The sequence below is a fragment of the Oncorhynchus nerka genome, linkage group LG13 (assembly GCF_034236695.1).
Source record: "Oncorhynchus nerka isolate Pitt River linkage group LG13, Oner_Uvic_2.0, whole genome shotgun sequence".
Taxonomy (NCBI): Eukaryota; Metazoa; Chordata; class Actinopteri; order Salmoniformes; family Salmonidae; genus Oncorhynchus; species Oncorhynchus nerka.
The window spans coordinates 22,587,723-22,606,801 of NC_088408.1; the positions used below are offsets into that span (position 1 = coordinate 22,587,723).

At 48.5% G+C, this 19,079-nt stretch overlaps 1 protein-coding gene across 1 annotated transcript in view; it reads right to left on the minus strand.

Annotated features, from left to right (window-relative positions):
* Positions 1–1,683: 1,683 nt before the first annotated feature.
* The window catches only part of LOC115140388 (1-phosphatidylinositol 4,5-bisphosphate phosphodiesterase beta-1-like), a 324,816-nt gene continuing 307,420 nt past the window's right edge, over positions 1,684–19,079 (minus strand). Inside the window, exon 33 of the mRNA XM_065026264.1 lies at positions 1,684–1,972. Within this exon, the coding sequence (XP_064882336.1) occupies positions 1,718–1,972 (255 nt within the window). The 3' untranslated portion in view covers positions 1,684–1,717. The remainder of the gene's footprint in view (positions 1,973–19,079) is intronic.

Sequence of the window (19,079 nt, forward strand, 5' to 3'; positions counted from 1 at the left end):
ATCCTCATCACTCTCCTTCCACCCCTCACCCCTCTCCACCCTCCACCCCTCCCTGGCAGGATTAACCAAAAACAATTTAACAATATATAACCTAAGGTAAAAAAAAAAATAATAAATTAAAACATTTATCTAGAAAATAAGTACATCTTGGCCAGGTCAGAACAGGATAAAAACAGTATAGAGTAGGCCTACTTCTGAAAGGACCAAATAAAACCAGAAAGCCGTCAGTGCTTGGGGGTTAGAAGAGAATAGAAGAGTTAGTTCTGTAGAAAGCCTTCAGTGCAAAATATACGAGGAGGGATTCTTCATTTTAAATAAAGATTGTGTCCACAGTGTTTGGACAAGAAGTTCAATTTACCATGCCTTTACTTTACTTGGGACAATGTGAAGTGCAAACACTTCACATTGCAGTGCCAATGTCATAATGATACTATAAATTACCATCTAAGTGCACAGTGAAATCAAAACATTGTCACCATTGACCGACCTGCACTTGGTCAACATTGTGAGAACCTAATCTAACACTTAATACTTTTTCTTGTTTAAAAAGGAACATACTAAAAACATAAAAAAGATAGTATTCTGTCTGTGCAATAGTTCAAGTAAGTAACTTTGTTTCTGCGCATAGTTAGTGCCTAGTCAAAAATACCCATATCCTGTACCGAAATATCCACACCGCATCAGGGGAAAACAACAAAACACAAATACAAAACAAGTATTTACATATCTGAATAGAACTACAGAGTAGGTACTCCCTACTACTGGTCCAGGGTCAGTTTGAACCCCTACTGGTTAAAGTTAGGATTGAGCGCAGGGTAATCTGTTCCTAGATCTGTGCTTAGAGTGGCAATTTCCACCTTGAGCCAGAACGACCAACCAGAACTGTCCAATTCAGAGGAAAGGGAGGGGTTTAGTCTCTAACGGGGTGTCTCAAAGACTCTGGATGTGTCTGAAATGGCAGCCTATAATGCACTACTCTAATATCACACTCTGGATGTGTCTGAAATGGCAGCCTATAATGCACTACTCTAATATCACACTCTGGATGTGTCTGAAATGGCAGCCTATAATGCACTACTCTAATATCACACTCTGGATGTGTCTGAAATGGCAGCCTATAGTGCACTACTCTAATATCCCACTCTGGATGTGTATGAAATGGCAGCCTATAGTGCACTACTCTAATATTACACTCTGGATGTGTATGAAATGGCAGCCTATAGTGCACTACTCTAATATCACACTCTGGATGTGTCTGAAACGGCAGCCTATAGTGCACTACTCTAATATCACACTCTGGATGTGTCTGAAATGGCAGCCTATAATGCACTACTCTAATATCCCACTCTGGATGTGTCTGAAACGGCAGCCTATAGTGCACTACTCTAATATCACACTCTGGATGTGTATGAAATGGCAGCCTATAGTGCACTACTCTAATATCACACTCTGGATGTGTATGAAATGGCAGCCTATAGTGCACTACTCTAATATCACACTCTGGATGTGTATGAAATGGCAGCCTATAGTGCACTACTCTTATATGAGAGTAGTACACTATAGACAGTAGGGAATAGGGTGGCATTTCAGATTTGTATGAAATGGGCTATAGTGCAAACACTCTTTCCACACTCTTCTGTATGAAATGGTCCTGCACCGACTTATATGTGGTAGAGCCTATAGACAGTAGGGAATAGGGTGGCATTTCAGATTTGTCCTAAAGGGGCGTGTCAAACACTCTTTCCGACGAGTCTTCTGTATCTGGTCCCTCCGACTGGTGAGGAGAGTGGTATGAGCCTATAGGTCTATATGCCGAGGAGACAGACAGGTAGCTATGGGGAGAGATCAGAGTTTTATTTTTATTTATTTTTATTTCACCTTTATTTAACCAGGTGTAATGAGAACAACTCTTGATCTCTAGAGGCAACCGTCTGAACTTGTCCTGGTACTCCTGGTCCAGCTCACTCTGTAGCTATATGGAGAGGAGAGATCAGAGTATGGGTCTATAGGTAGCTATATGGAGAGGAGAGGGTATGGGTCTATAGGTAGCTATGTAGAGAGGAGAGATCAGAGTATGGGTCTATAGGTAGCTATGTAGAGAAGAGAGGGTATGGGTCTATAGGTAGCTATGTAGAGGAGAGATACTATGGGTCTATAGGTAGCTATGTAGAGAGGAGAGATACTATGGGTCTATAGGTAGCTATGTAGAGGAGAGATAGTATGGGTCTATAGGTAGCTATGTAGAGGAGAGATAGTATGGGTCTATAGGTAGCTATGTAGAGGAGAGATAGTATGGGTCTATAGGTAGCTATGTAGAGGAGAGATAGTATGGGTCTATAGGTAGCTATGTAGAGGAGAGATACTATGGGTCTATAGGTAGCTATGCAGCGGAGAGATACTATGGGTCTATAGGTAGCTATGTAGAGGAGAGATAGTATGGGTCTATAGGTAGCTATGTAGAGAGGAGAGGGTATGAGTCTATAGCACAGGAGATTGGTGGCACCTTAATTGGGGTGGACAGGCTCGTGGTAATGGCTGGAGTGGAATAGGTGGAATGGTATCAAATACATCAAACACATGGTTTCCATGTCATTCCATTTGCCCCATTCCAGCCATTATTATGAGCCGTCCTCCCCTCAACAGCCTCCACTGGTCTAAGGGTAGCTACTATATGGAGAGGAGAGGACCGAGTATGGGTGTACTACAGAACCAGATAGAACCAGTGTCAACAGAACTACAGCATCAAAGAGAACTCCTGGTCCAGCTCACTCTGCAGCTATAGGGAGAGCTGCAGTAGGCGTCTACAGAACCAACAGAGTGGGCCTACATAATGATATACTGAACATGTCCTGGTTACTCCTGGTACTCTGTAACTGAAGGGGAGAACTGAATATGGTGTCAGTGACTAGTGATGACTGATATATACCAGCAGGGTAGATGTTACTGGTCAACATGTGGGCCAATGGTTGTTGTGGGGCTAACTGGGTAACCTATATTATGGATCAAGGTACTTTTCTTGTTCAACGTTTTCTTTTGTTCAATTTTCTCTACCTCAATTAGTAACAAAGGAATGAAAGAGATGTGAATCGTTAATCCTGAATGTAGGCTCCTCTCAGACAGAGAGTCAGAGAGAGTCTGTTTTTCTCCCAGGCATATCCATCCCTAATGATTACAGATGACAGGATTGTATTCATTCTGATCCAATAATTGCTTTAATGCTGATTTTTCAGTTTAACTACCCGGCTGCGTCCCAGGGGAGGGCCGTAATTAAAGGAGAGCAGCAAAGATGAACCACGTCACAATCTAAGAGTCTAAGGATCTAAGAGCTACATCTGCTTTTCAGCATTACAGGAGATGGAGGACAAGCTGATTTGAATAAGTCTATGATCTCACAGAGGTAGAGTCAGGCACAAAAACAAAGGAGAGTTTGTCAATAAAGGTCACATTGTTGTAGGATTACTTGCTCATCAAACAATCCTACGATTAATATGTCACCAAATGACCTGTGGGCTAATGGTCAGGGCTATGGCTGTCTGTGAGGAATTAACTGAGAGTTGCTGGTAATATACCTTTTATACACAATCAAACTTTAGTGAAGTGATCCAATATTAATGAACCTCAGTCTCACTCCAATCCAAGGAGATATTCTTGAGAGTGGGTCTATTCAAATCCAAACATGTATTTTTTTCCTTAACTTGGGCCACATCGAAGTAGATCAGAAATCAAATCAAATCCGTAAACAGATTGCAGATGTTAGCACAGTTTCTAGCTCCAATAGTGCCGTAATATTTAGCAATACAATATCAATACACACATAATATAAGGGGCAGGGTACTGGGCAGAGGCTGGCAAGTGGTGACTGTTTAACAGTCTGATGGCCTGGAGATAGACGCTGTCTCTTGGACCTAGCTTTGATGCACCTGTACTGTCGCCACCTTCTAGATGGTACCGGGGTGAACAGGCCGTGGCTTGGGTGTCTGAGGTCTTTGATGATCTTCTCGGCCTTCCTGTGACACCGGATGCTGTAGATGTCCTGGAGGGCAGGTAGTGTGCCCCCGATGATGCGTTGGGCTGACCGCACCACCCTTTGGAGAGCCCTGCGGTTGCAGGCAGTGCAGTTGCCATACCAGAATGTGACACAGCCCGACAGAATGCTGTGGATGGTAGAAGTCTGTGAGGTTCTTAGGGGCCAGGCTGAATTTCTTCAGCCACCCTGTGTGATGTGCACTCCGAGGAACTTTAAGCTTTTGACCCTCTCCACTGCGGCCTCGCGATGTGGATGGGTGCAAGGTGATGTGGATAGCGGCGTGGCGATGTGGATGGGGGCATGGCGATGTGGATGGGGGCGTGGCGATGTGGATGGGGGCATGGGGATGTGGATAGCGGCGTGGCGATGTGGATGGGGGCATGGCTATGTGGATGGGGCATGGCTATGTGGATGGGGGCAGGCGATGTCGATAGGGGCGTGGCGATGTGGATGGGGGGCATGGGGGCGATGTGGATGGGGGTCTGGCGATGTGGATGGGGGCATGGCGATGTGGATGGTGGCGTGGGGATGTGGATGGGGCATGGGATGTGGATGGGGGCGTGGGGATGTCGATGGCGGGCGATGGCGATGTGGATGGGGGCGTGGGGATGTGGATGGGGGCGGGGCGATGTGGATGGGGCATGGCGATGTGGATGGGGGATGGGGATGTGGATGGGGGCATGGGGGGATGTGGATGGGGCGTGGGGATGTGGATGGGGGCATGGGGATGTGGATGGGGGCGTGGCGATGTGGATGGGGGCGTGGGGATGTGGATGGGGCGTGGGCGATGTGGATGGGGGCATGGGGATGTGGATGGTGGCAGGGCGATGTGGATGGGGGCATGGCGATGTGGATGGGGGCATGGGGATGTGGATGGGGCATGGCGATGTGGATGGGGGCATGGGGATGTGGATGTGGATGGGGGCGTGGCGATGTGGATGGGGGCATGGCGATGTGGATGGGGGCATGGGGATGTGGATGGGGGCATGGGGATGTGGATGGTGGCAGGGCGATGTGGATGGGGGCATGGCGATGTGGATGGGGCGTGGCGATGTGGATGGGGGCATGGCGATGTGGATGGGGGCATGGGGATGTGGATGGGGGCATGGGGATGTGGATGGGGGCATGGGGGATGTGGATGGGGGCATGGGGATGTGGATGGGGGCGTGGCGATGTGGATGGGGCATGGCTATGTGGATGGGGGCGTGGGGATGTGGATGGGGGCGTGGCGATGTGGATGGGGCATGGCTATGTGGATGGGGGCATGGGGATGTGGATGGGGGCGTGGGGATGTGGATGGGGGCATGGCGATGTGGATGGGGGCGTGGGGATGTGGATGGGGCGTGGCGATGTGGATGGGGGCGTGGGGATGTGGATGGGGGCGTGGGGATGTGGATGGGGGCGTGGGGATGTGGATGTGGGCGTGGCGATGTGGATGGGGGCATGGCGATGTGGATGGGGGCGTGGGGATGTGGATGGGGGCATGGGGATGTGGATGGGGGGCATGGGGATGTGGATGGGGGCATGGGGATGTGGATGGGGGCGTGGGGATGTGGGTGGGGGCATGGGGATGTGGATGGGGGCGTGGGGATGTGGATGGGGGCATGGGGATGTGGATGGGCGTGGGGATGTGGATGGGGGCATGGGGATGTGGATGGGGGCATGGGGATGTGGATGGGGGCATGGGGATGTGGATGGGGGCATGGGGATGTGGATGGGGGCGTGGGCGATGTGGATGGGGGCATGGGGATGTGGATGGGGGCATGGGGATGTGGATGGGGGCTTGGGGATGTGGATGGGGGCGTGGGGATGTGGATGGGGGCGTGGCAATGTGGATGGGGGGCAGGGCGATGTGGATGGCGGCATGGCGATGTGGATGGGGCATGGCGATGTGGATGGGGGCATGGCGATGTGGATGGGGGCATGGGGATGTGGATGGGGGCATGGGGATGTGGATGGGGGCGTGGCGATGTGGATGGGGGCATGGGGATGTGGATGGGGGCGTGGGGATGTGGATGGGGGCATGGGGATGTGGATGGGGGCATGGCGATGTGGATGGGGGCATGGGGATGTGGATGGGGGCGTGGCGATGTGGATGGGGGCATGGGGATGTGGATGGGGGCGTGGATGGGGGCATGGCGATGTGGATGGGGGCATGGGGATGTGGATGGGGGCATGCTGTCTCTTGTAGTCTATGATCAGCTCATTTGTTTAGTTGACATTGAAGGAGAGGTTGTTTTCCTGGCACCACTCTGCCAGGGTTCTCACCTCCTCCCTGTAGCCTGTCTCGTCACTGTTGGTAATCAGGCCTACCACTGTTGTGTTGTCAGCAAACTTGATGGTTGAGTTGGAGACATGCATAGCCATGCAGTCATGTGTGAACAAGGAGTACAGGAGGGGGCTGAGCACACACCCCTGTGGGGTCCGCGTCTTGAGGAACAGCATGGTGGAGGTGTTGTTGCCCACAATTAGTCTAGGACCCAGTTGCACAGGGAGGGGTTCAGACCCAGGCCCCTGAGCTTACTGATGAGCTTGGAGGGCACTTCAGTGTTGAAGGCTGAGGCTTAGAGGGTACCTTTGTCCTTCCTAGGAACAAGGCTGGCATTGAAACCGTCATAAAACTGACAGAGAAGCCCAGATGTGTGAATCGACTTTTTATGTAGTGATTCAAAAAAGGTGGGTAAACTCTGATTGCCGGTGGTGGTGAAAAAGTTACGCTGTCTGTACATTCAATACATTTTTCAGCAAAAGGTGGGTAAATTGTTTGGGAAAAAGAGACAGGCAGGCAGGGCAACCTAGCCTCAGACTGCACTTTAGATCATTATAGGCTAGAGAGGAAGATACAGTAGTTATGGGATGAAATAGAAGAGATATTTAAATGTGATTCCGAGTGAAGAGGCGATTAAAGAACTGGGGAGAAGAGAGAGGATGAAAACTATATCCCATGTGAGGACTGGGGAGAAGACAGAGGGATGAACACTATATCCCACTGGAGGACTGGGGAGAAGAGAGAGGGATGAAGACTATCCCACTGGAGGACTGGGGAGAAGAGAGAGGGGTGAAAACTCTATCCCACTGGAGGACTAGGGAGAAGAGAGAGGGATGAAAACTCTATCCCACTGGAGGACTGGGGAGAAGAGAGGGATGAAGACTCTATCCCACTGGAGGACTGGGGAGAAGAGAGAGGGATGAAGACTATCCCACTGGAGGACTGGGGAGAAGAGAGAGGGGTGAGAACTCTATCCCACTGGAGGACTGGGGAGAAGAGAGAGGGATGAAAACTGGGGAAAAGAGAGGATATCCCACTGGAGGACTGGAGAGAAGAGAGAGGGATGAATACTCTATCCTACTGGAGGTCTGGGGAGAAGAGAGAGGGATGAAGACTCTATCCAACTGGAGGACTGGGGAGAAGAGAGAGGGATGAAGACTCTATCCCACTGGAGGACTGGGGAGAAGACAGAGGGATGAAAACTCTATCCCACTGGAGGACTGGGGAGAAGAAAGAGGGATGAAAACTCTATCCAACTGGAGGACTGGGGAGAAGAGAGGGATGAAAACTATCCTGGAGGACTGGGGAGAAGAGGAGGGGACTGGGGAGAAGAGAGAGGGATGAAAACTATGTCCCACTGGGGAGAAGAGAGAGGGATGAAAACTCTATCCCACTGGAGGACTGGGGAGAAGAGAGAGGGATGAAGACTCTATCTCACTGGAGGACTGGGGAGAAGAGAGAGGGATGAAAACTGTGTCCCACTGGGGAGAAGAGTGAGGGATGAAAACTCTATCCCACTGGAGGACTGGGGAGAAGAGATGGATGAAGACTCTATCCCACTGGAGGACTGGGGAGAAGAGAGAGGGATGAAAACTCTATCCCACTGGAGGACTGGGGAGAAGAGAGGGATGAAGACTCTATCTCACTGGAGGACTGGGGAGAAGAGAGAGGGATAAAAACTCTATCCCACTTGAGGACTGGGGAGAAGAGAGAGGGATGAAAACTATATCCCACTGGAGGACTGGAGAGAAGAATGAAGACTCTATCCCACTGGAGGTCTGGGGAGAAGAGAGGGATGAAGACTCTATCCCACTGGAGGATTGGGGAGAAGAGAGAGGGATGAAAACTCTATCCCACTGGAGGACTGGGGAGAAGAGAGGGATGAAGACTCTATCTCGCTGGAGGACTGGGGAGAAGAGAGAGGGATGAAAACTCTATCCCACTGGAGGACTGGGGAGAAGAGAGAGGGATGAAAACTATATCCCACTGGAGGACTGGAGAGAAGAGAGAGGGATGAATACTCTATCCTACTGGAGGTCTGGGGAGAAGAGAGAGGGATGAAGACTCTATCCAACTGGAGGACTGGGGAGAAGAGAGAGGGATGAAGACTCTATCCCACTGGAGGACTGGGGAGAAGACAGAGGGATGAAAACTCTATCCCACTGGAGAACTGGGGAGAAGAGAGAGGGATGAAGACTCTATCCCACTGGAGGACTGGGGAGAAGAGAGAGGGATGAAAACTATCCCACTGGGGGACTGGGGAGAAGAGAGAGGGATGAAAACTATGTCCCACTGGGGAGAAGAGAGAGGGATGAAAACTCTATCCCACTGGAGGACTGGGGAGAAGAGAGAGGGATGAAGACTCTATCTCACTGGAGGACTGGGGAGAAGAGAGAGGGATGAAAACTGTGTCCCACTGGGGAGAAGAGAGAGGGATGAAAACTCTATCCCACTGGAGGACTGGGGAGAAGAGATGGATGAAGACTCTATCCCACTGGAGGACTGGGGAGAAGAGAGAGGGATGAAAACTCTATCCCACTGGAGGACTGGGGAGAAGAGAGGGATGAAGACTCTATCTCACTGGAGGACTGGGGAGAAGAGAGAGGGATAAAAACTCTATCCCACTGGAGGACTGGGGAGAAGAGAGAGGGATGAAAACTATATCCCACTGGAGGACTGGAGAGAAGAGAGAGGGATGAAGACTCTATCCCACTGGAGGTCTGGGGAGAAGAGAGGGATGAAGACTCTATCCCACTGGAGGATTGGGGAGAAGAGAGAGGGATGAAAACTCTATCCCACTGGAGGACTGGGGAGAAGAGAGGGATGAAGACTCTATCTCACTGGAGGACTGGGGAGAAGAGAGAGGGATGAAAACTCTATCCCACTGGAGGACTGGGGAGAAGATAGAGGGATGAAACCTATCCCACTGGGGGACTGGGGAGAAGAGAGAGGGATGAAAACTGTGTCCCACTGGGGAGCAGAGAGAGGGATGAAAACTCTATCCCACTGGAGGACTGGGGAGAAGAGAGGGATGAAGACTCTATCTCACTGGAGCACTGGGGAGAAGAGAGAGGGATGAAAACTATATCCCACTGGAGGACTGGAGAGAAGAGAGAGGGATGAAGACTCTATCCCACTGGAGTACTGGGGAGAAGACAGAGGGATGAAAACTCTATCCCACTGGAGGACTGGGGAGAAGACAGACGGATGAAAACTCTATCCAACTGGAGGACTGGGGAGAAGAGAGAGGGATGAAAACTCTATCCCACTGGAGGACTGGGGAGAAGAGATGGATGAAGACTCTATCCCACTGGAAGACTGGGGAGAAGAGAGAGTGATGAAAACTCTATCCCACTGGAGGACTGGGGAGCGAAGGAGAGAGGGATGAAAACTCTATCCCACTGGGGGACTGGGGAGAAGAGAGAGGGATGAAAACTCTGTCCCACTGGAGGACTGGGGAGAAGACAGAGGGATGAAAACTCTATCCCACTGGAGGACTGGGGAGAGAAGGAGAGAGGGATGAAAACTCTATCCCACTAGAGGACTGGAGAGAGAAGGAGAGAAGGATGAAGACTCTATCCCACTGGAGGACTGGGGAGAAGAGAGAGGGATGAAAACTCTATCCCACTGGAGGACTGAGGAGAGAAGGAGAGAGTGATGAAGACTCTATCCCACTGGAGGACTGGGGAGAAGAGAGAGGGATGAAAACTCTATCCCACTGGGGGACTGGGGAGAAGAGAGAGAGATGAAAACTATATCCCACTGGAGGACTGGGGAGAAGAGAGAGGGATGAAGACTCTATCCCACTGGGGGACTGGGGAGAAGAGAGAGGGATGAAAACTCTATCCCACTGGGGGACTGGGGAGAAGAGAGAGAGATGAAAACTATATCCCACTGGAGGACTGGGGAGAAGAGAGAGGGATGAAAACTCTATCCCACTGGAGGACTGGGGAGAAGAGAGAGGGATGAAAACTCTAACCCGCTGGAGGACTGGGGAGAAGAGAGAGATGAAAACTCTATCCCACTGGAGGACTGGGGAGAAGAGAGAGGGATGAAAACTATCCCACTGGAGGACTGGGGAGAAGAGAGAGGGATGAAAACTCTATCCCACTGGGGGACTGGGGAGAAGAGAGAGGGATGAAAACTCTATCCCACTGGGGGACTGGGGAGAAGAGAGAGGGATGAAAACTCTATCCCACTGGAGGACTGGGGAGGGAAGGAGAGAGGGATGAGAACTCTATCCCACTGGAGGACTGGAGAGAAGAGAGAGGGATGAAAACTCTATCCCACTGGAGGACTGGGAAGAGAAGGAGAGAGGGATGAAAACTCTATCCCACTGGAGGACTGGGGAGGGAAGGAGAGAGGGATGAGAACTCTATCCCACTGGAGGACTGGAGAGAAGAGAGAGGGATGAAAACTCTATCCAACTGGAGGACTGGGGAGAAGAGAGAGGGATGAAAACTCTATCCCACTAGAGGACTGGGGAGAAGAGTTGGATGAAGACTCTATCCCACTGGAAGACTGGGGAGAAGAGAGAGGGATGAAAACTCTATCCCACTGGAGGACTGGGGAGAGAAGGAGAGAGGGATGAAAACTCTATCCCACTGGGGGACTGGGGAGAAGAGAGAGGGATGAAAACTCTATCCCACTGGAGGACTGAGGAGAGAAGGAGAGAGGGATGAAGACTCTATCCCACTGGAGGACTGGGGAGAAGAGAGAGGGATGAAAACTATATCCCACTGGGGGACTGGGGAGAAGAGAGAGAGATGAAAACTCTATCCCACTGGAGGACTGGGGAGAAGAGAGAGGGATGAAAACTCTATCCCACTGGAGGACTGGGGAGAAGAGAGAGGGATGAAAACTCTAACCCGCTGGAGGACTGGGGAGAAGAGAGAGATGAAAACTCTATCCCACTGGAGGACTGGGGAGAAGAGAGAGGGATGAGAACTCTATCCCACTGGAGGACTGGGGAGAAGAGAGAGATGAAAACTCTATCCCACTGGAGGACTGGGGAGAAGAGAGAGGGATGAGAACTCTATCCCACTGGAGGACTGGGGAGAAGAGAGAGGGATGAAAACTATCCCACTGGAGGACTGGGGAGAAGAGAGAGTGATGAAAACTCTATCCCACTGGGGGACTGGGGAGAAGAGAGAGGGATGAAAACTCTATCCCACTGGAGGACTGGGGAGAGAAGGAGAGAGGGATGAGAACTCTATCCCACTGGAGGACTGGAGAGAAGAGAGAGGGATGAAAACTCTATCCCACTGGAGGACTGGGAAGAGAAGGAGAGAGGGATGAAGACTCTGTCCCACTGGAGGACTGGGGAGAGAAGAGAGAGGGATGAAAACTCTATCCCACTGGAGGACTGGGGAGAGAAGAGAGAGGGATGAAAAATCTATCCCACTGGAGGACTGGGAAGAGAAGGAGAGAGGGATGAAAACTCTATCCCACTGGATGACTGGGAAGAGAAGAGAGAGGGATGAAAACTCTCCCACTGGAGGACTGGGAAGAGAAGGAGAGAGGGATGAAAACTGTCCCACTGGAGGACTGGGGAGAGAAGAGAGAGGGATGAAAACTCTATTCCACTGGATGACTGGGGAGAGAAGGAGAGGGAATAATATTATCCAACTACAAGTGTAGGATCTTAATTTGATCACTGTGTTGTTTGCAGAAATGTTCTGGCACAGCAGGAAATTCAAACTTGTAGTGAATCAAGGTTTAAAAAGGCTTCTAAAGTTAGAAATTTCCACCCCAAATTTTCAAACTTGATTTCTCCTAACAAACAACGTATCAACCCCCCCCAAAAAAAGCTCCAATAATTGTAATCCACGCAATAATTCACATTTCCTTTTGCTGCAGGATTATTTTCCTGCTGTGAGAAACTGGTAAAATTAAGATCCTACATCTGTAGGAATGGGAATGAGGAGAGAAGAAAGGGATGTCGGCAGGAGAGAGGAATGAAGTCAGTCCCACTAGAGGACAGGTGTGGTGAGCGGTGATAATGATATGTGATAAGATGATTTCATGTTCCTTATGAAGAGAAGCCAAAGGCAGTTCTCCATCACCTGGGACAGTAAAGTTCTATTCTGATTCAGCTTTTCTAACTCCCTTGCTGATCAAACGTGAGGTTATCTCTAGCCTTACCCAACGACACTCTTCAAGGTTTGTGCATTCATACAGTCTCTGCCCTGATTTGACCACACTACAAGGTGACCTTCCAGGAAGAGTGTTTTTCACTGAGATGATATTCAGCCAGATGGCTAGACGCTTCGCTCTCCTCTCCTCTCCTCTCCTCTCCTCTCCTCTCCACGCCTAACCTACTTAGAAAGGGACTGCAGCGCACTCTGTCTCCCTGCTAACCATAGGCACTGAGGTATTTTGATAAAAGCGGTCATCTCTCTCCCAGCTCTGATGGTTCCTAGGTGTGAAGATGTTGGGTGGGGTGGAGCAGGACGGTGTGAGGTGGAATGTGGTGGGCGGCCATCAGTCAATGGTTGATGGTTGGGTGTGTGTCAGTGTGGGTGTAGGTGTGTTTGTGTATTTGTGTGTGTGTGTACGTGAGAGAGTATGTACGAGTGTGTTCATTGCCATCGGGTCGAGGTGTGTGTATTGGAGACAGGGTGTGTGTCGGGTCGAGGTGTGTGTCGGGGACAAGGTGTGTGACGAACGCCACACCTCATTATCACCTGGTGGGAAGTGACTGCTGAGGGAATTAAAAGTCACAAGGATGGAGGGATGATGGAGGAGAGGAGGATGGAAGGATGTAGAGGAGGAGCAGATGGAGCTGGCCGGGGTCTCAGGCCCTCTCTTTCGGTCCCCTTCCTTTCACCATCCCTCTGTTCTTCCACCCTCTCAATGGAAGATCTGACATATTGGGGGGCTGAGCCTCCTCCAAAAGTGTTGTCTAACAGAGTGTGTGTTTGTGTTAATATGGCTTCCTGCTGCTTCTCAGTACTACAGTGGAATCACAGCAGCAAAATCATAGCAGCAGTCAACAGGTGTAACAGAGATGGCCTACTTCCGGAGAGCTACTGTACTGGGTCTGCAGGCTTTTGCTCCAGCCCTACACAATCAAGGTCCTGGATGTAAAATAGGTGGGTAAACTGTGATCATCTGTCGCAGTGAAAAAAGCTCCCTATACTTTTAATGCAATTTTCTGCAAAAGGTGGGTGAACTTTTGGGCTCAAAAAAATGTGGGTAAACTGTGTTAACCCTTGACTACACCGAGCAGCTGATTAGCTGGAACAAACCTGCAGGAGAGTAGATCTCCAGGAACAGGTTAGGCCACCACTGACAAAGAACATCCAGCATTAGAGATTCAGGAGCCATCTGTGTTCCCCAGCCCTGCGGGGTATCAGCGTAACTCTAGGAGCTACCTCTGCGTCCCAAATGGCACCTTATTCCCTCCCTAGTGCGCCATTTTTAACCAGGGCCCGGTTTCCCAAAAGCATCTTAAGATCATCATTAGAAATATAGGATCGCATTGTGATCGTATGGTTCTAATGATGAACTTAGGCTTAAGATGCACTATAGTGCACTAAATAGGGAATGGAGTGACATTTGGGACGCAGGCAGGGAGTCTTCAAGGTACTTTAAAAGGGATTAGGTAGCACATAATAGTGCCAGACCAGTTTCAAGCCCAGTTCCAGGCCACTCTTGTGATATAAGCCACACTGTGTGTAATTACCAATTACCATGACCAGGAGGTGAGAGAGGGGTCACCGCTCTGAAATGGGGAGGCAGGACAGGAGGAAGGCTATGTGTGTGTGTGTGTGGGTAGCTCCATTTCCATTATTTCCATTGTAATGGGCATAACTGTGGAAATGGCCTGCAGTGATCCACAGCTGAGGTATAATGAAGAACAGAATGAGAGAAAGAGAGAGAGAGAAAAGTAAACAGAGAGAGGGAGAGAAAGAGAGAAATAGAGAGAGAGAGAGAGAAAGAGAGAGGGAGAGAAAGAGAGAGAGGGAGAGAAAGAGAGAGAGATAAAGGTAAACAGAGAGACATAGAGAAAGAGAGAAAGATAAACAGAGACAGAGAAAAAGAGAGAAAGAGTGAGAGAAAGTGAAAGAGAGAGAGAGAGAAAGAGTGAGAGAAAGAGTGAGAGAGAGAGAGAGAGGGTGAAAGAGAGAGAGAGAGAGAGAGATATTTGAGAGAGAGGGTGAAAGAGAGAGAGAGAGTGAAAGAGAGAGTGAAAGAGAGAGAGAGAGAGAGAGTGAAAGAGAGAGAGAGTGAGAGAGAGTGAAAGAGAGAGAGAGAGAGAGAGAGATTAGAGAGAGAGAGAGAGAGTGAGAGAGAGAGAGAGTGAAAGAGAGAGAGAGAGTGAGAGAGAGAGAGTGAAAGAGAGAGAGGGAGAGAAAGAGTGAGAGAGAGTGAAAGAGAGAGAGAGAGAGTGAAGAGAGAGAGAGAGAGAGAAAGAGAGGGAGAGAAAAGAGAGAGAGAGAAAGAGAGAGGAGAGAAAGAGAGAGAAAGAGAGAGAGGGAGAGAAAGAGAGAGAAAGGTAAAGAGAGAGAAGAAAGAGAGAGAGAGAGAGAGAAAGAGAGAGAGAGAGAGAGAGAGTGAGAAATAAATAGATTTAAAGATATATGTTAGGGAGAGAAATAAACAGAGAGAAAGAAAGAGGAGAGAAAGTGAAAGAGAGAGAGAAAGAGAGAGGGAGAGAAAGAGAGATATAGGAAAGAGAGAGAGAGGAGAAGTGAAAGAGAGAGGGAGAGAAAGAGAGAGAGAGAAAGAGAGAGGGAGAGAAAGAGAGAGAGAGAGAGGGAGAGAAAGGTAAACAGAGAGAAAGAGAGAGGGAGAGAAAGAGAGAGAGAGAAAGTGAAAGAGAGAGAGAGAGAAAGAGAGAGGGAGAGAAAGAGAGAGAGAGAGAAAGAGAGAGGGAGAGAAAGAGAGAGAGAGAGAGAGAAAGGTAAACAGAGAGAAAGAGAGAGGGAGAGAAAGAGAGAGAGAGAAAGTGAAAGAGAGAGAGAGAGAGAGAGAGAGAGAGAGAGAGAGAGAAAGAGTGAGAGAGAGTGAAAGAGAGAGAGAGTGAAAGAGAGAGAGTGAAAGAGAGAGAGAGAGTGAGAGAGAGTGAAAGAGAGAGAGAGAGTGAGAGAGAGAGGAAAGAGAGAGAGAGAGTGAGAGAGAGAGTGAGAGAGAGAGAGAGAGGAGAGAGAGTGAAAGAGAGAGAGGGAGAGAAAGAGTGAGAGAGAGTGAAAAGAGAGAGAGAGAGAGTGAAATAGAGAGAGAGAGAGAGAGAAAGAGTGTGAGAGAGAGACATAGAGAACGATAGAAAGATAAACAGAGACAGAGAGAAATAAATAGAAAGATAAATAGAGAAAGAGTGAGCGAGAGAGAGAAAGAGTGAGAGAAAGAGTGAGAGAGAGAAAGAGTGAGAGAGAGAGTGAGAGAGAAAGAGTGAGAGAAGGAGTGAGAGAGAGAGAGAGAGAGAGAGAGAGAGAGAGAGAAAGAGTGAGAGAAAGAGTGAGAGAGAGAGAGAGTGTGAGGGAGAGAGAAAGAGTGAGAGAGAGAGAGAGAAAGAGAGAGAGAGAAAGAGAGAGAGAGAGTCCACAAAGAATTCGAAAACATCCCTCTCTCTTCTCTCAAAAACTCCCATATCTTTTGGGTGAAATTCCACAGTGTGCTATCACAGCAGCAATATTTGTGACCTGTTGCCACGAGAAAAGGGCAACCAGTGAAGAACAAACACCATTGTAAATACAACCCATATTTATGCTTATTCATTTTATCTTATGTCCTTTAACTATTTGTACATTGTATATTTATATATAATATGACATTTGTAATGTCTTTACTGTTTTGAAACTTCTGTATATGTAATGTTTACTGTTAATTTTGTTGTTTTTCACTTTATATATTCACTTTGTATGTTGTCTACCTCACTTACTTTGGCAATGTTAACACATGTTTCCCATGCCAATAAAGCCCTTGAATTGAATTGAATTGAATTGAGAGTGAGAGAGAGAGAAAGAGTGAGAGAGAGAGAGAGAGAGAGAGAGAGAGAGAGAGAGAAAGGGTGAGAGATAAAGAGAGAAAGAGTGAGAGAGATAGAAATAGAGAGAAAGATAAATACTCACTTAAATACTCACTTGCTCTCTCATTTACATTACATTACATTTAAGTCATTTAGCAGACGCTCTTATCCAGAGCGACTTCCTCCCCATACATATCCCATTCCCTCCCTCCCTCCCTCCTCTCCCTCCTCCCTCCCTCCCTCCCTCTATCCCATTGTCTCTATTTCTCCCTCCCTATCCCATTCTCTCTATTTCTCCCTCCCTCTATCCCATTCTCTCTATTTCTCCCTCCCTCTATTCCATTCTCTCTATTTCTCCCTCCCTCTATCCCATTCTATTTCTCCCTCCCTCTATCCCATTGTCCCTCCCTCTATCCCATTCTCTCTATTTCTCCATCCCTCTATTCCATTCTCTATATTTCTCCCTCCCTCTATCACATTCTCTCTATTTCTCCCTTGCTCTCCCTCTAATGTGCTTTCTTCCTCTGCTTCTTATTTTGTCATAGTCATGCTGATCTATAGAGCTGACTCGTTGTGATGACGTGGAACTATCAAACACTTATGTAGAGGGGATTGTTTCCAGCAGGACAACAAGAGATGTAAAACCTTTCAAGAGGGACAATAACCCATGTCAGCTTAATTATTCAACACAGACACTCAGACACCCACACACATCCTGACAATTCAGCCCAGAGAGGAACCTGCATGGTTTGAGCTTAAACAGCAGCCCTGTCATCCAACAGCACAGGGAGGCAGCAGTGTATCCTGGCACATAACACACACACACGCAGACACACACGCATATACACACACACAGACACACAGGCACCGACAGACACACACACAAGCAGACACAAACGCAGACACAAACACAGTGTGATGACAGGCTTCTTCTCACTGCATCCTCTTTCCTCTGGGAATAACAGTGTGTTCCCTGTGGGCCGTGTGTGTGTGTGTGTGTGTGTGTGTGTGTGTGTGTTTGTGTGTGCATTATTGATGCGTACCTGACGAGCGGAGAGAGGCGCAGATCAAAGGCAGTGATGAGGGAAGCCATGACCGCCCACAGTCTGAGAGAAGGGCGGGGGAGGGAGGGAGAGAGAGAGAAATATGTATAGAGAGAGAGAAAGAGGGGGGAGAGAGAGAGAGAAAGGTGTATAGAGAGAGAGGGAGGGGAGGGAGAGAGAGAGAATGATATATATATATATAGAGAGAAATATGTATAGGGAGAGAGGGAGGGGAGGGAGAGAGAATTATATATATATATATAGAGAGAGGGAGGGGAGTGAGAGAGAATGATATATATATATATATAGAGAGAGGGAGGGGAGGGAGAGATAATGATATATATATATATGGAGAGAGAGGGGAGGGAGAGAGAGAGAAATATATATAGAGAGAAAGAGGGGGAGGGAGAGAGAATGATATATATATAGAGAGAGAGAGGGAGGGAGAGAAATATGTATAGAGAGAGAGGGGGAGGAGAGAGAATTATATATATATATAGAGAGAGAGGGAGGGGAGGGAGGGAGAGAGAATGATATATATATATAGAGAGAGAGGAGGAGGAGGGAGAGAAATATGTATAGAGAAGGAGAGAGAGAAATATGTATAGAGAGACAGTGCCTGCGAAAGTATTCGGCCCCCTTGAACTTTGCGACCTTTTGCCACATTTCAGGCTTCAAACATAAAGATATAAAACTGTATTTTTTTGTGAAGAATCAACAACAAGTGGGACACAATCATGAAGTGGAACGACATTTATTGGATATTTCAAACTTTTTTAACAAATCAAAAACGGAAAAATTGGGCGTGTTCAAGGGGGCCGAATACTTTCGCAAGGCACTGTATATATATAGAGAGAGAAATATGTATAGAGAGAGAGAGGGAGGGGAGAGAGAGAGAAGTATGTATAGAGAGAGAGAGGGGAGGGAGAGAGAAATATGTATAGAGACAAAGAGGGAGGGGAGAGAGAGAGAAATAAGTATAGAGAGAGAGAGGGAGGGGGGGGGAGAGAAATATGTATAGAGAGAGAGAGAGAAAGATGTATAGAGAGAGAGAGAGGGAGGTAGAGAGAAATATGAAATATGTATAGAGACAAAGAGGGAGAGAGACAGAGATGGAGGGAGAGAGAAATATGTATAGAGAGAGAGAGGGGAGAGAGAGAAATATGTAGAGAGAGAGGGAGGGGAGAGAGAGAGAAATATGTATAGAGACAAAGAGGGAGGGGAGAGACAGAGAAATATGTAGAGAGAGAGAGAAATATGTATAGAGAGAGAGAGGGGAGAGAGAGAGAAAGATGTATAGAGAGAGAGGGGAAGGGGAGAGATAAAAATGTATAGAGAGAGAGAGGGAGGGGAGAGAGAAATATGTATAGAGAGAGAGAGGGAGGGGAGGGGGAGGAGAGAAATATGTAGAGAGAGAGAAATATGTATAGAGAGAGGGAGGGGAGGGAGAGAGAGAGAAATATGTATAGAGAGAGAGAGGAAGGGGAGGGAGAGAGAGAAAGATGTATAGAGAGAGAAATATGTATAGAGAGAGAGAGGGAGGGGAGAGAGAGAGAAATATGTAGAGAGAGAGAGATATGTATAGAGAGAGAGGGAGGGGAGGGAGAGCGAGAAAGATGTATAGAGAGAGAGAAATATGTATAGAGAGAGAGGGAGGGGAGAGAGAAATATGTATAGAGAGAGAGATGGAGGGGAGAGAGAAATATGTATAGAGAGAGGGAGGGGAGGGAGGGAGAAATATGTATAGAGAGAGAGAGGGAGGGAGAG